The sequence below is a fragment of the Doryrhamphus excisus genome, chromosome 17 (assembly GCF_030265055.1).
Source record: "Doryrhamphus excisus isolate RoL2022-K1 chromosome 17, RoL_Dexc_1.0, whole genome shotgun sequence".
Classification (NCBI taxonomy): domain Eukaryota; kingdom Metazoa; phylum Chordata; class Actinopteri; order Syngnathiformes; family Syngnathidae; genus Doryrhamphus; species Doryrhamphus excisus.
The window spans coordinates 1,660,036-1,674,903 of record NC_080482.1 but is presented as its reverse complement, the minus strand read 5'-3'; the positions used below and the strand labels follow the sequence as shown (position 1 = coordinate 1,674,903).

Sequence of the window (14,868 nt, the reverse complement as noted above, 5' to 3'; positions counted from 1 at the left end):
TGTAATTTCATTTTCAATAATACAGCACAGATTAAAATGTGTTAAAATCCTGTTTTAACCGGAATGAATAAAAAGGTCTCTGATCTTTCCGCAGCCGGCCATTGCGGTACCCCCGAGCAGATCGTGAACGGTCAGGTGATCGGGGAGAATTTCGGTTACAGAGACACGGTGGTGTACCAGTGCAACTCGGGATTCAGGCTCATTGGCTCTTCAGTCCGGATTTGCCAGCAGGACCACAACTGGTCTGGACAACTCCCAGTTTGTATCTGTGAGTACTTAGTTTCTCTGGCAGTCCGGCCGCTAATTAATTGCTTTAGGCCTGGCTTCTATTGTTTTCTTCTGTGTTTATGCCAATGTTTGCAAAACAATAAACAATGACTGCACTTGTGTGCTTTTGTTGTATGGGTTGAGAAAAGAGGTAGAGAGTGTGTATGTGTGCATATTTTGGATGAAACGAAAAATATTACCGAAAGGAAAACCGCTGATGGATGCAAGTTGAAAGAACACTTTTATATGTATTATTGACAGGAGGTAGCCGTTTTATTTAAGAAAACAAATCAGTGAAACGGTTAATCTTCCTGAGGAAAAAAAATACAGGAAATGTATTTCAATTTCCATTCCAAGTATCTTTTTAATGGGATTCTCAGCTGTTGACTTAATGAAAGACACGTTTTACTTCACCAAGATATCATATGTTGGTCGTTAATTCCCCTGCTGTGCGCTGAAGCTAATTTTATGGTAATGGTATTCTTTTATGATAGGTGTCACTGAACACCTCCCATCGATCACCGTTATTGAGTTTCTTCTCTTCACCCCCCCCCCCCCCTCGTCTTTCCACCCACCATCCCTCGTGCATCCCCGGATGACATTTGTCAACTCCAGCTGTCACGTGCGGCCACCCCGGCAGCCCCATCTACGGGCGCACCATCGGCGACGGCTATAACTACAATGACGTGGTGCGCTTCTCCTGCAATAAAGGCTACACACTGGAGGGACCTTCCACAGCCCAGTGCCAGACAAACCGCCAGTGGAGCCAGCAGCCCGCTACATGCAGAGGTGCGAGTTCCACACCACGCTTCTTTCTTGGTTGCAATACGTACCAGCGTGCTGGACTTGATACCCTAAATGGAGGGGTGGGAAAAATGACACTTTCTCAGAACCTGCTGAATAAAAACCTGACAAGGGTGTCGGGATTTAAAACAATTTTGCAGTGTTCAGTGACTGCCACATCAAATAAAACATGAAAAAAATGACAGTACAATGTTAAGTTCATGAAAAATGAAACCAATTAAAACTTCACTAAACATTCATATCAGTGATAACAATCATGATGATTGGACACCACATCATTTTTACATATCAATACATAATTAAATTGATGTTTTATTAACATGGAGTAACTGTGTGGAGTTTGCATGTTCTCCCCGTACATGCACGAGTTTTCTCCGGGTACTCCGGTTTCCTCCCACATTCCAAAAACATGCTAGGTTAATTGGCGACTCCAAATTGTCCGTAGGTATGAAGGTGAGTGTGAATGGTTGTTTGTCTATATGTGCCCTGTGATTGGCTGGCGACCAGTCCAGGGTGTACCCCGCTTCTCGCCCGAAGACAGCTGGGATAGGCTCCAGCACCCGCCGCGACCCTCGTAAGGAAAAGCGGTAGAAAATGAATGAATGAATTAACATGGAGTAATTTGGCCCCAGGAGGGCGGCATGGCTCAGGCAGTATAGTGGTTGCCTCCCAACCTGAGGGTTGCTGGTTCGATCCTCAGTCGTCCCATAACCATGTCATAGTATCACATTAGGCGGCACGGCGGTCTAGTGGTTAGCGCGCAGACCTCACAGCTAGGAGACCAGGGTTCAATCCCCACCCTCGGCCATCTCTGTGTGGAGTTTGCATGTTCTCCCCGTGCATGCGTGGGTTTTCTCCGGGTACTCCGGTTTCCTCCCACATTCCAAAAACATGCTAGGTTAATTAGCCACTCCAAATTGTCCATAGGTATGAATGTGAGTGTGAATGGTTGTTTGTCTATATGTGCCCTGTGATTGGCTGGCGACCAGTCCAGGGTGTACCCCGCTTCTCGCCCGAAGACAGCTGGGATAGGCTCCAGCACCCGCCGCGACCCTCGTAAGGAAAAGCGGTAGAAAATGAATGAATGAATTAACATGGAATTAATTTGGCCCCATATCTATAGCCCAGCTTCATGCTTTTTGCTCATATATGATAGAATCAAAACAGAAGGCGGTGTAGGTGCTTCCCATAATAATTACCGCATTTGATGGTGGAAGACATTGAATGTTATTGGATTTCGGAATTATTTATTCATTATGTTTATTATGAAATTATGTTATTTTGGAAGTTCCTGGACGTAATAATATAACAATTGTGTGCTGTCTTTTTATTTTTTTTATCCAGGATTACATTATTAGTCAAGAAAAGACCAAACATAATCAGGAAAAAGACGAAAAAAACAAACAAAATTATACCTCAATCATGTTAACATTTACAATCATGGAATTTCCATTTCACCTACGACTAACAATTTGAAAATATACATGGCATAGAAGATCCTGAATGTAATCTCCCCGGGTTCGGAGAAGGTGTCATAAACTGGTCTACTGGGGTTTAGGTCACCAGTATTGTCTGGGTCAATACCAACAAGTTATGAGACTATTGTTTATTATCATTATTATTATCATATAAGATATGTTGCTTTGTCTTTGTTTCTTCGTGGTTATGTCTGAAACGCTTACTTTTCTCTTTGCTACAAATCAGCACAGCATTCATTTATGTTCTTGTGAGCCACCCCACCCTCCTCTTCCTCCTCCTCCTCCTCCTCGTCTCCGGCTTCAGCCATTCAGTTCTCGATGCCCTCATGTCTGCCACCCGTGTCCATTAGATTTCATTCAGTCTTGTCTTGTTCAAGGCTCCTCCTTTATTCACGCTCGCCATCGCCGCCGCCGCCGCCGCCGTATTGGTCCTTGTATAGTTAGCTTCACTTTTTGTCTTATCTGTGTCGTTTTTCCATTTAGCCTTTTTTGTCTTGGGCCCCCGAGGTCAGATTGCCTGCTTGTTCCTTTTTGTTATTCATTCAATGGAGGCTTGTCCGTGTCTGCCTGCCTCCATACTGCTGCCGTCCGCCTCCGTTTATCATGTGTATCCATGCCACCAATAGCGTCATCTGTTTGCTCGTGTCGTATTTATTGCTCTATATATAAAAGTTAATATGTGTTGAGAACAACTTGAACTTTTTAGTGCAGATCAGAAATGGTTTCCTCTGCAGTTTACAAGGTCTAGTACGTAACATTTGGAATTGAGTTTACCGTCAGACGTGAGGGGGAAAAAAAAAAGGCTTTATGAGTGTGAACGAGGCCGTAAAGACAGACCTGGAAAATATTAAAGTCATATCCGACTGTCATTATGCCTTCTTTTGTGAAAATACGTCTTTTTGTTGCTATAATTACTCTCACTTAGCTAGCTTTGCAGCACATTTGCATTATTGATGCAATTTGATGTCACTCTGAACTTATTTTCACCCTCATCATCTTTCAGTGCTCTGAAAAACCTCGTCGGCATCGGCTGTGTTGTTTTGAACATTTAGCTTCTCTGATAATAATGGATGCTTGTGAATTTTGGACGTTTGATTGGACAGTTTTTTTATGGCTGTTCTTAATATAGTCCAGAAATAGTTGTCAAAGTGATTGCTCACACCAGTTCTATTTTTGTTCTATTCATGCACACGTGGTTACAAGTGGCATTTATGCAAATGATGCATCACCCAAAAAATGGCTGACCAGGAGGGTCAGATTACAGTAGATCGGTGCTGTATTTGTTTTTACATCTTTATCTGTTTTTTTTTATATGTCATGTTTATATCTGGAGGCACGGCGGTCGAGTGGTTAGCACGCAGACCTCACAGCAAGGAGACGAGGGTTCAATTCCACCCTCAGCCATCTCTGTGTGGAGTTTGCATGTTCTCCCCGTGCATGTGTAGGTTTTCTCCGGGTACTCCGGTTTCCTCCCACATTCCAAAACCATGCTAGGTTAATTATTCATTCATTCATTCATTCATTTTCTACCGCTTTTCCTCACGAGGGTCGCGGGGGGTGCTGGAGCCTATCCCAGCTGTCTTCGGGCGAGAGGCGGGGAACACCCTGGACTGGTCGCCAGCCAATCACAGGGCACATATAGACAAACAACCATTCACACTCACATTCATACCTATGGACAATTTGGAGTCGCCAATTAACCTAGCATGTTTTTGGAATGTGGGAGGAAACCGGAGTACCCGGAGAAAACCCACGCATGCACGGGGAGAACATGCAAACTCCACACAGAGATGGCCGAGGGTGGAATTGAACCCTGGTCTCCTAGCTGTGAGGTCTGCGCGCTAACCACTAGACCGCCGTGCCGCGCTAGGTTAATTAGCAACACCAAATTGTCCATAGTAGGTACGAATGTGTGTGTGAATGGTTGTTTGTCTATATGTGCCCTGTGATTGGCTGGCCACCAGTCCACTCTTGCCTGAAGGCAGCTGGGATAGGCTCCAGCACCCCCCGCAATCCTCGTGAGGAAAAGCAGTAGAAAATGAATGAATGAATGTTTGTATCTTTGTATCCATGCACAGGCTGTTTCCCATCATGCCTTTCTGCACTGCTCTGTAAATAGTTCATGTTAATATGCTAAAAATCAACATGGCAAAAACCCAAATAGACCTTCTTTAATTGACGCATTTGTCCTCAATTCTGTTGAGATTTCATGTGATAAAAGCAAACCGGTTTATTTGATTTGCAGCTGTAAGGTTCAATTAGCATGTCGTTGTGAAAAACGCCAGCTCACCCACAAACCTACAGAAGGGGGGGGCGGTGTAGGAACCAGATGGATAGACCTGGTTAAGGACAAATCCACACACGTCAAACCGAGTCAAATACCATGAGTGTGTTATCTTTTTTGCTTATATCTAGCGTGACTGATGCCTTCTTGAATTACACATCGCACCCCTGTGCATTGGTGATGCATCCCATAATATGTAAAGCAATACAAAATGTGATGTTACAGAGCACATCTCAGCAAAGACTTATCACAAGACTGATGTGAGAGCATGAATATTCGACCAAATTGACAGCAGCCCAAAAAAACGTGGTTTGACCTACAACGTCCTTGAACTAAAAATTAAACCTTTCTTGTCTTTTCGTCTTCCAACAGTGGTGAACTGCACAGACCCAGGCATTCCCGCCAATTCCATCCGTGAAAGCAAGATCGAGCATGGCAACTTTACGTTTGGCAGCGTGGTGTTCTACGACTGCAACTCTGGATATTACCTGTTTGGATCCTCGGTGCTCACCTGCCACCCGACTGGTCACTGGGACAAACCTCTGCCGGAATGCATAGGTACCGTTATTGTTTTATCATATCACACACTATTTGGCAAACACAATTAAACCTCCTTTCCAGAAGTCTGACTCCATTTGCAACATCCCTAAATAATTTTTTCCCATAAAAAGAAATCAAGTAAATCAAATTAATCCGTACTACAAAGCCAAAATTAACACAAAACAAGTTTTTATAGTCTGTGATTGGCTGGCGATCAGTCCAGGGTGTACCCCGCCTCTCGCCCGAAGACAGCTGGGATAGGCTCCAGCACCCCCCGTGACCCTTGTGAGGAAAAAGCGGTAGAAAATGAATGAATGAATGAAAGTTTTTATAGTTTTACAATTAAAGTTCCATATGCAGAAACAATTCAAATAAATGATGACTCAAAGGGACACTCGCAACTTTCTTTGGCTCCATTTTTGACATCATGGACGAAACTGACTCACGCTTCCTGTTTCCATGTGTGAGCAAGCTGCTAACAGGAATGTTCTGTGATAAAAATACATTAAGAACACAGATGGACTCATACAGTATATATGAGTATACAGTGTACCGCATACATAAACATGTCTGGACACATTAACTGCATGGCCTTTTTTCCATTGTCTTCCATGACGCTGATCCAAATGGTCTTGGTTACTGTTGGTACTTTACAAGAAAATAATAAAAAAAAACATCTCAAATATCAATAAATTAAGTATTCGTCTTGAAAATCTTAATTTGCTTAAATCAGCGTTTAGGTGCATTCAGGTGCAGTGATTTAAAAACAATTAACACATAAATCACTTCATCCAATTTTATGTAAATGCAACCAATTTTGGAAATGAGGACCAATATTTTATTGACTAAATAATATACAATTTTTGCATGTCGCAATCGTTCCCTGCAAACAAGATTGTTCTGTGAAAAAAATACATTAAGAACAGAGATGGACTCATACAGTATATTCATGTACTGTACACTAAAAAGAAAATGTACACAAATGGACAAATTTTGTCTTAAATACTGGATGTTAACCAAAAAACCTGGCATATGATAACCAAGGTTTCCTCGTATTATGTTTTCTAAACAACCCAGTGTCTTTTTCTAACCTGTTCACAACCGTTTTCTTCTTTTTTTTACAGTTGTAACGGTACAGGTTAATAAAACGTTTGACCGGGAGCACATCCTGAAATCTCAATACCCCAGCAGCTCATCGCCATGTTTTGTGGTTCCTAATCGATAGACAGCATCACAGGATCCGGTGGAGCTCCAGCAAATCTCTGAGAATGAGCCACTTGAGTTTTAACAACAAACTTTTATGAGCTACTGCATATGAGCTTGTAATGTTGCTCCCAGACACCCGGCCCATTGTGCACAGTACTTACCTAAAATGACTTCACATTTCTTCATATGACACACAATGTCTTTTATGAAACCGCAACACATTTTGACTTAATGGGTATTCAGGCCTGACAGCAATCAATTTGTTTTGTGGGGAACTACTATTTCTATTTGATTGTGCTCGATTGACGCAAAACACAAATAACGACAAATGCATTGTCAAACATTATCCCTGAAGTATGCATCGCCATGCAGTTTAATATGAATAATATGGATAAAAACATAACAAGTGTACGTACATTTGTCAAATAGAGACTATTGTGCCTCAAGTACTGATAATAAAAAATAATAATAATAAATAAAAACAGGGTGCAATCCGGTGGAACAAATGAAAATAATAATCCAAGTAATACCGTGGAACCTCGATTAGGGTCAGCCCCAGTTAGGGTGCTTTTCAGTCGGAAATCTATATCAACATTGCCTTAGTTTGCATACATTTAGCATATTAGCATATTAGATGGTGCTTCTTGTGTGTGACACTAACCAAGGTACCACTTTATCTGTTTTCATTTATTTATTTTTAAGGATCAAATATTGTTTATCTGTTATTGTGTTCTGTGTATTATGCTGTATTAACATATTTCACACTATTCATAGCCTACTATGAAGTATGCATCTGAAATAATAATTCTTATACGGTATATCAGTCCCTTTAATAATGTTATAAGTCCCTTTTTTGTATTCTTGTCCCCAGTAAAACTGGAGTAAATAGCGCCACTAACATAAGAGTCTATGGATGGCTAATTTATGAAGGCTGCTGAGCTGAGCTAACACCAATTGCTCCACTAATTAGTTTTTTTCTAAATTGATATTCTTATTTCCATTTTCTCTCTGTCACGCAGAGGTGGATTGTGGCCACCCAGGTACGCCTCCTCATGCAGTCATGATTGGAGAGAAGTTCACCTTTGGCTCTGCAGTGCGGTATTCCTGCTCTGGAGACCGCCAGCTCATAGGAGACTCATCACTCACTTGTCAGCTTAATGGCCATTGGAGTGGCCCACTGCCCCACTGCTCAGGTACACCAACACAGCACACACACTGCATGCATAAACATGTCTGGACGCATTAACGCTATGGCCTTTTTTCCATTGTCTTCCATGACGCTGATCCAAATGTTCTTGGTTACTCTTGGTACTTTACAAGAAGAACAATTAAAAAACACATCTCAAATATCAATAAATTAAGTATTCCTCTTGAAAATCTTGATTGCTTAAATCAGCATTCCCAGAAGCTTTCAGGTGCAGTGATTTAGAAACAATTACACACGTAAATCACTTCATCCAATTTTATGTAAATGCAACCAATTTTGGAAATGAGGACCAATATTTTATTGACTAAATAATATACAATTTTTGCATGTCGCAATCGTTCCCTGCGAACAAGAATGTTCTGTGATAAAAATACATTAAGAACAGAGATGGACTCATACAGTATATTCATGTACTGTACACTAAAAAGAAAATGTACACAAATGGACAAATTGTGTCTTAAATATTGGATGTTAACCAAAAAAATTGCTAACCGGGGCATATGATAACCAAGGTTTCCCTGTATTATGAAACAAGGGTGGTCTAATCAGTTTTTCCATGACTTTATATTTGAGCATAGTGAGTGAGTAAAGGTTAGAATATGCAATAGAGCATCGCCACAGTGGTGTGACAGCTCTGGCCCTAAAAGACATTTGGATAATGACTATGTATAAAGTTCAGACAAATTACAGAACAGTACTTTTCATAGCTGACTGCGCACATTTACTGGACCCAAACTATTCCACCGTGGAGCTTTTGCAGATTTTTTGAAACAGCACCTTTGTGCCAAAATAATGGGCCATTACTGTCCACCAGGTCCCAATGGACCAAAAACATTTCAGATGTTCCCACATTAGACCGGACCACGCACTGGTATACGATCTGATGTGTCTGCAGAAAGTGAAACGTGGCGAATCAAATATATAAGAACACTTGGCCATGTCTCTTCTTCAGTTCAGGGATCTTATAACTCCATTACGTGAAAGCAAACATTCCGTGCATCAAATAATTTACAGAGTGACACATCATCACCGACGAGCTAAAAGCAGCAGCAAGAAACGCTTTAAGTAAGCGTCCCTTTCAGTCTGAGTGTTATAGGAAAAAAAGTATTTCAGTTTTTCCCCTTATTCCCTCCTGTACTCGTACCCTCCATCATCCTTAAGCTTTTCTGACCATTTAAGTGGATTCTCTTTCTCTTCTGAATGCTCACTTGTTTTCTTCAACTCTCCGACCCAGAAGTAATGTTTGTTAGCCGACTTGTGTGCTTGAGTGTTTTTTTTTTTTTTTTTTTCGTGTGGCAGTGTGAACTCTGCACTCCCCGTCAGTGGTTTTTATATAGCAGTCACCAGAAAAGTAGTTGCAAAGGGGAAGTCGTGGATTAAATGTAGTCAGGGAGGAACGTGATTGGAGAATCTAGAAGACAACTTTACATTTATTGGCTCTGGAAAAGTCTGCAAAAGGAAACACTAAGCCTCGATATGTTTGGATACGTGTGCATTTAGCCTGCACAATTATGTCGGCAATTTAATCTTGAAAATAATCTTTGTGTGTGGATATGTGTGTGCGTGCGTTTTTTTCCGTCGCCAATTAGGCTATCCGTTATTTAGATTATTTGATTAGCTCCCTGCTGTCACGACGAATGAACCTCTTTAGAAAGTGGTGATCTGCAAAATTTGTGTCATTTCTTTTCACCTCATTTCCTGGCTTCTCTGTGGTGTGTCGCCAACATGAACTTAACTGCTGTGTTTTCCCCTTAAAAGCAAAGCTAATATAAATTGAACACCAGTAAAAAAATAATAATAATTGATTGAGCACATTTGCATTGAAAGTTCTAAAATGTAATCTCTGAAAAGTAACATAATTGTTTAGTTTTTTGTATGTATCTAAATCAGAGGTGCCCATACTTTTTCCACTCAGGGCCACGTACTGAACGATGAAAGGATACATGAACAGGTAGATATGATAAGAATTTATATTTCACTGCATCTTAAATTGACATAAATGGAAAAATGTTTATATTAGTGTGACTTGTGTGTTATTTTTTTTAGTTCTCTTGTGTTATGCAAGTGTCTAACTGCCTTTTTCCGTTCTTGGGTAAACAGCAGTAGAAGGTAAGTTTCAGGAAAATAGCAGTTGCCAACTAAACAAGGGAGAAAAGTTTAACTTTTAAATTTCCGTGACAGCTCAAATATCTGAACAACTATACCACAACATAAACAAGGGTTTACAAATATAACACCATGACCACCATGATGCACTTCCGCCACCTAGTGGCCGTTTTATGGCCTTAAAATTTGCTCTAAAGCCTAATCCATCGCTGAGGAGTTGCGTCATCACCTCTTTTAGCCACTTTTACAAAAAAAACGTAAAAGACGTATAAATGCGTTGTTGGGATCGTTGAGATTTATAATTATAATTCATTCATTTTCTACCACTTTTCCTCACGAGGGTCGCGGGGGGTGCTGGAGCCTATCCCAGCTGTCTTCGGGCGTAAGGCGGGGTACACCCTGGACTGGTCGCCAGCCAATCACAGGGCACATATAGACAAACAACCATTCACACTCACATTCATACCTATGGACAATTTGGGGTCGCCAATTAACCTAGCATGTTTTTGGAATGTGGGAGGAAACCGGAGTACCCGGAGAAAACCCACGCATGCACGGGGAGAACATGCAAACTCCACACAGAGATGCCCGAGGGTGGGATTGAACCCTGGTCTCCTAGCTGTGAGGTCTGCGCGCTAACCCCTAGACCACTGTGCCGCCATAATTATAATTATCGTGATAATTATGCCTTTGGTATTGAATGGCTTCATATATTTTGACAAAAGTATGATAGAGTGAAGCTGTGAAATTTGAATTGCGACTGGACTCCTACTGAAGTACATCATCATCCCCATATAGTATATGTCCGTGTATCCATCTTTGTGTCGGTTCCTGCTCTCATCTGTCTTGTCTTGTTCATTATAAGGTGTGTGTGTGTGGGGGGGGGGGGGGGGGGGGGACACGGCATGTCCAGTCATTTGCCTTTTGTGCTCATCTGTTGCATGGCTGACTTGAAGGCCTTATTTCCTTTACAAAGGGCGAACGCATTAAGTCAGATACACACCAAATTCTCCACCATCCCAATTAGTGAGATTATAGCTGTCACAGGGCATGCGTTGCTGGTTCTCATTAAGTCCTGGCAGATGCTTTGGCTCGTGTACACACACACACACACACACACTCAGCATACATGCTGTTTATATGAGTGCAGATACTTGTGCGTCTTTGCAAGCGTGTGGTCACATGGAGAGATAAATCAATAGCGCTCTCCACTCGACACTCCACTGCGGTATAAAAGGTACACACACATAACGTCAACCCTGTCACACGCGTGCTTATCATCTTCCGCTGACACCACAAATCCAGTCATGTGCTTGTGAGCGCCGTGATGTGCATAGACGATGCCGGCTTTGCGCCGTAAAGCTTTGTCAACACGGCGACTATTAGCACGGACGCATGCTGTTCTGTAGGCAGACAGGAAGCAGTCAACACGCACAAAATGATGCTCGGCTCAAGGAACGGGATCTCCAAAGCCAATGAAGCCCAGATCCCTTGCAAATAGACGGCTTGTACTGAGCAACACAGGCGAGCTCAGCGCTGTTTGCTAGTCTATATGCCGACTCATCTGTTGTGCATAATATCCCAAAATCTTCCCATCCGTTCCCGTGCCTTCATTGGGTTTTTTGGCTTCAACAACATTGGGTTGTTTGTCCGCTGAGTCTATATTTGATTGTTTCTTCTCTTGGATTTTCCATCGCTTCCTCATTGTTTGACGCAGAACACAATCAACACAAGCGGTAGCTCGTGTTCGGTATCAACTTTTTTTTTTTTTTTTTCCTTTATTTGGGCAAATATGTGAATCATTACAGTGCATTTCTTACATCAATCAAAATATAACTTTCCATTATTTACATTTGTATTCAACTATCTGATCCCAAGCCCAAAAGGAGTAGGCTGAAGCAAAAGCTTATAAATGCCTACCCCTTTTTGCAGGATATAATCATGTTCATGCCACTGTCTTGTTTCCCCTGTTATTATTTTCATTGTAATATTATTATTATTATTATTATTATTATCATTATTATTATTATCATTATTATTATTATCATTATTGTTATAATCTTTATCATTATTGCCATCATTATAATCATCATTAATATTACCATTTTCATCATTATAGTTAAAAATTTTGTGATTTTTTTATTTTTAATTATTTAATTTTACAGACTTCATTGCTTCTTGTACAGTGTAGAGATTTCATCTGTTATTTTCTGAAATCCGCAGTCTTTGTGTGTCAATTTATTAGCCCACTTTTTTTGTGACATTTACTTATTTACTGTATTGCATGTGTCTAATCTTATGCATTAAAAAACAAGAACCTGAGACTGTGTCTGGACAGGTGACCAACCCAAACATCAGTTTCTTCTTGTTAAACCCTACCTGAGGTTTTTAGACGTGTTTATTAGTTTGTGTGTGTCTAGTCTTGTGCATTAGGAAGCAAGGTTTTAGGTCTGTGCTCAAACCAATTTTTGAAGCAATGATGTCTTGCTGTCCATTATTACTATTTTTTGTAAAGTAATAATTAATAATAATTAATGATAATAATAATGATAATCCCTACCTCTATATTTAAGCATGTTAGCCTGGGTACCTCTAACAATTTATAGTTACAAAGGTATTAAGGTAATATTCTTACATTTCTCATATCAGTCAATCAGAGATTCCAGCAGAGATGACAAGACAGTAGAATGATCACTATTAAAATACCATTCCCACTTATATTTATAAGACACTTATCTTGTACTGTGTCACATTTCATTGAATTTACAACTAAATTAAATTCAGTAGTGCCACCAATGTAGACAGCCCCCCCCCCCAAAATCAACAATATCAACAATATTTTGTTTAAAACTATTTTTAATACGTGGTCTCAGGAACGTTTTGGGTTTAATATTCACCCATATGCTTTTGTTAATAGAACTAGAACATCCTCTTTTCTTCTAAGTTTAAAAATATTTTTCTAAAACTTTGAGACTGAAAGCCCCCCCATCCCGAGAGCCCACCCGTTTTACTGCTCATCACCACATGAAATGTCCGCCACTCACGTCCCGTCCCCGACTCATACCTGTCATCATGCTCTCATTTCCTGTAGCTGAGGGGGAAGACACTTTTTTTACCCACTGGAGACACCTCTGATAGCAGAATGTATTGAGAGTTAATGAGAAATGTTGAATAGTTTTTACTTGCAAGGTGAAGATGAAAAATGGCACCTCGGTAGAATATCGGCTTCATTGAAGCAAAGAAATCTAAATCCGCCTTTCAGATATCATATTCCCTTTAAGCACCTTTTCATGGCAGCGTTCAGTCCTTTCCATTACACCTATTTGTCCAAGCGCCCGATATGTGAGCTAGCGGGTGTGCCGCCCTTTTCAGGCCGACCCACCCCACATTCTTCCAAGTGGATTTAGGTCTGGATTTGTGGCTTTACTATTCCAGAACTTTCATTTTCTTCTAGTGAAGCCATTAGTTTATTGATTTAGGGGTTTGAGTTCAGTCTTTGTGGTGCTGAAAGGTGAATTATTTTTAGTTGAAGGTTTTGTGGCACAATTGCCGAATCCAAAAGCTGTATGGAAAAAAAGATGTCGGAAAATCCACTCTTTTTTTTCGGGTTAATGTGGGTCACTTTTGTTCTTGAATAATCGGGCCGTGTTTAAACATGTACTTTTGTTTGTTTCTCTGGTCTGGTTTTGTCATCGGACCAAAGGCTGCACAGGAAAGAGCATATGAATAAAACTAGATGATTGGTGACATTTTATTTGATGTAACTCAGCTGTTACAAACCAAAAGTCCATCGGTTGGGTTACATGCGTTATAGTAAAAAGTTGTTTTTTTGAATTCATATTTGTATTTTATATTTCTTAGCTATCTTTTTGAGTGTTTTGGTGTTGTAAGATGACAGTGAGTTAGACAGCGTCATACACAAAGTGATGACCTAATGCACTTTCCAATGTGTTTCCAATGAGTTGGCTTATAGCTCCTGATTGGCTAACGTTTCCTCACTGACTTGCAAGCGGCACAATATTAAAAAAAATTGGTAATGGTAATGGTTTTATTTCATTTGAACATGCACCAGATTACAATTGAGTACATCCCATAATCAGTTCCCAGCTCCACATGTCCAAAAGGAGTAGGAAGAAGCAAAGCTTATTAAATCCTACCCCTCCATCTGGTACTTTTACAATCAGTAACTGTTACATTTGTTCACTTCCTGCATTCTTCCTCAAATGTTTAAATTCATATTTGTATTTTATATTTCTTAGCTATCTTTTTGAGTGTTTTGGTGTCGTAAGATGACACAGTGAGTTAGACAGCGTCAAATACAATAAAGTGATGACCTAATGCACTTTCCAATGTGTTTCCAATGAGTTGGCTTATAGCTCCTGATTGGCTAACGTTTCCTCACTGACTTGCGAGCGGCACATTATTAAAAAAAATTTGTAGCAGTGCTGAAGAAAAGGAGAAGTCACGAGATTAGGGTTGAAAGTTTATGAAAAAAGTATATAAAAAGAGTTGTACTTGGTGTCGTTTTACATTTTTACAAAGACATGGCGCTTTTACAATAGTGTTGAATTATTACTATTATTATTATCTCAGATTATTATCTCCTGTATGCCTAAATGTGACTGTACAGTATGTCCCTCCCCATGGCCGTCCATGACAGGGGAGATCATTTTCACCAGTAAAAAATGCATGAAGCTCTTGAGGTCAACCCTCGTGCATCGTTTCTAATAACCACAGTTGGTTGCCACTTATGTCCGCCCGCTCACTTTATAGACAGAGAGTGGCTGGTGTCAACGCAGTAAAAAGTATTAGTGCTCCGGGTTTTTGGCTCGGGGACAAGCGCTCATCGAAGCGTTGTGTGTTTTATTGCGGCCTTCTGGACACCTCCGAAGATGTACGATCTGAAGTCCTTTTTGTGTTGTCCCGCCGCTTGCCAGACGCCAACGCCGGACCCCCGACGATACCGACTTCAGACG

General features: G+C 40.7%; 1 protein-coding gene across 7 annotated transcripts in view; it reads left to right on the top strand.

The window, feature by feature from the left end:
* LOC131105461 (CUB and sushi domain-containing protein 3-like) overlaps positions 1-14,868 on the top strand; it is a 255,318-nt gene that overhangs the window by 184,954 nt on the left and 55,496 nt on the right. For 5 of the 7 annotated variants that reach the window (XM_058053597.1, XM_058053598.1, XM_058053600.1 and 2 more), the window contains 4 exons: positions 95-268; positions 883-1,056; positions 5,206-5,391; positions 7,599-7,772. In XM_058053597.1, the coding sequence (XP_057909580.1) occupies positions 95-268; positions 883-1,056; positions 5,206-5,391; positions 7,599-7,772 (708 nt within the window). Of the gene's footprint in view, positions 1-94; positions 269-882; positions 1,057-5,205; positions 5,392-7,598; positions 7,773-9,701; positions 9,738-14,868 lie in introns of all 7 variants that reach the window. The other 2 variants (XM_058053602.1, XM_058053599.1) reach the window with 2 other exon arrangements.